The sequence below is a fragment of the Arachis hypogaea genome, chromosome 3, assembly GCF_003086295.3.
Source record: "Arachis hypogaea cultivar Tifrunner chromosome 3, arahy.Tifrunner.gnm2.J5K5, whole genome shotgun sequence".
Taxonomy (NCBI): domain Eukaryota; kingdom Viridiplantae; phylum Streptophyta; class Magnoliopsida; order Fabales; family Fabaceae; genus Arachis; species Arachis hypogaea.
This window is the reverse complement of record NC_092038.1, coordinates 121,058,567-121,060,382: the sequence shown is the minus strand read 5'-3', so window position 1 is coordinate 121,060,382 and position 1,816 is coordinate 121,058,567. Positions and strand designations below refer to the sequence as shown.

The window sequence follows — 1,816 nt, the reverse complement described above, 5'->3', positions numbered from 1 at the left end:
GTTGCTCATCTCATAATGGGTCACGCAAACATGGATAATTGGAGACTACACTCATTGCTCAAGGCAAATCTGAAGAGTAGCTTCTGGAACGATGTTGAAAATTAATAGTTAGTATAATTTCGTCTTATGTCTTTTTCATAGTCATGAAAGTAACCAAGATAAGCATATTCCACCTCGATATACTTTTTTAACAGTTTAACTATGATATAAAATCTTACTTCTTTTGAGGATAAAATTTATAAAATATTTATAAGGGATATCTTCTAAAATTGGCTTCTAGAATTGAATCAGAATGATTGTATCTAATCTAATTAAGTCATATTTAATTGAATTTAAACCCATGGATCAAATTCTAAAAACCACTTCATTTACTGCCGTCAACTTTGTTCAATTGTTTGTATAGTATTATTCACCGCTTAACATCACCCTCATCTCGTGACCTGTCATCGCAAAGTTTCAATTTTCCACCGCCATAAATACCATCACCATAACCATAACCATAACCATACCATACCATACATTAATCAATATAAATAAACCTGAATTGAACCTCTTTGGAGTTTCAATCATCACACACCCACACACCCTTCTTCTATTTCACCGATGGGAAGTCTAGGAGAGGAGGACTTGGTGAGGATGGTACAAGATTTCATAGAATCAGAATCAACACCTCCTACCATGAATTCCAATTCCTCAAATTGTCGTTCCTTAAACCATCAAAACGAGTATTTTATTTTGCAGGTAATTAACTACTTGTGTTCAAGTTTAGTTTCTTTGTGTCTCTTTCATAATTAGTAGTTTGCAATTGAACTAAGTGGTTTGTTTCAGGATATTCTTAGGAGTAGTGAAACAGCAGCAGAGTCGAAGATCTTGAATTGCGTGATGAAGCATATGAGAAGCAGACATGCTACTTCTGAGAAAACAACAACTAGTAACCTTAAAACATGGCTTGTTAAGAGGTTGAAAATGGATGGCTTCAATGCTTCTCTCTGTCAAACATCTTGGCCCACCTCCTTAGGTTGTCCTGCTGGTAATTAATTAATTAATTAAAACTCTCTTTCTTTCTTTTTTAGTTTTCTGATGAGTTACTAAAGCAGTCTAATTAAGCTTAATTAATGTATGCGTTTGTTATGACAGGTGAATATGAATATATTGAAGTGATAGTTGAAGGTGATAAGAATAGTGAAGTGAGAGTAATAGTAGATATAGACTTTAGGTGCCAATTTGAACTTGCAAGGCCAACAGAATACTACAAAGAAATGACAGAGTCACTCCCAGTAGTGTTTGTTGGAAGTGAGAAGAAGCTGTGTAACATAATCTCGTTGATGTGTTCTGCTGCCAAGAAGTCCCTTAGAGAAAAGGGTCTGCACGTGCCACCATGGAGAACCACAAGATACATGCAATCCAAGTGGCTCTGTAGATCTCACCCTAATAATAATACTGCTACTACAGAAGGAGCAAATAATAATAATAATCATAATAATGCTCATGTTTTTGGAAATTGGGTGCCTCCAACAGTGAGGCCAAGGAGAAGAGATTTAGACGGTGGTGGATCTGCTTTGTCAAGTCAATTCTCTAACATGGGAGTCAACTGTTGCTATGTTTGATTTCTGTTGTGATACATGTTAGAGGTTTTCTGATCAAGAATGCTCAATTTTGGTTCTATTTTCTGGAGTAGTTCTTTCTGACCATTTCGGATGAGAAGCATTTTTGTATTTTTCACATATATGCACAATAAACCACCAATCACTACTTCAGTTCTCATTGTAATTGTAGTGCTTTTCTGAGCTGTGAAATCCATACTAAAGTTTTCGTC

At 35.5% G+C, this 1,816-nt stretch overlaps 1 protein-coding gene across 1 annotated transcript; it reads left to right on the top strand.

Moving 5' to 3' along the window:
- On the top strand, positions 1-1,816 carry LOC112791134 (uncharacterized). Its single transcript, XM_025833853.3, has 3 exons — positions 1-741; positions 829-1,030; positions 1,138-1,816. Exons 1-3 carry the CDS (start codon positions 604-606, stop codon positions 1,605-1,607), a joined length of 810 nt encoding a protein of 269 aa, XP_025689638.1. The 5' UTR covers positions 1-603; the 3' UTR covers positions 1,608-1,816.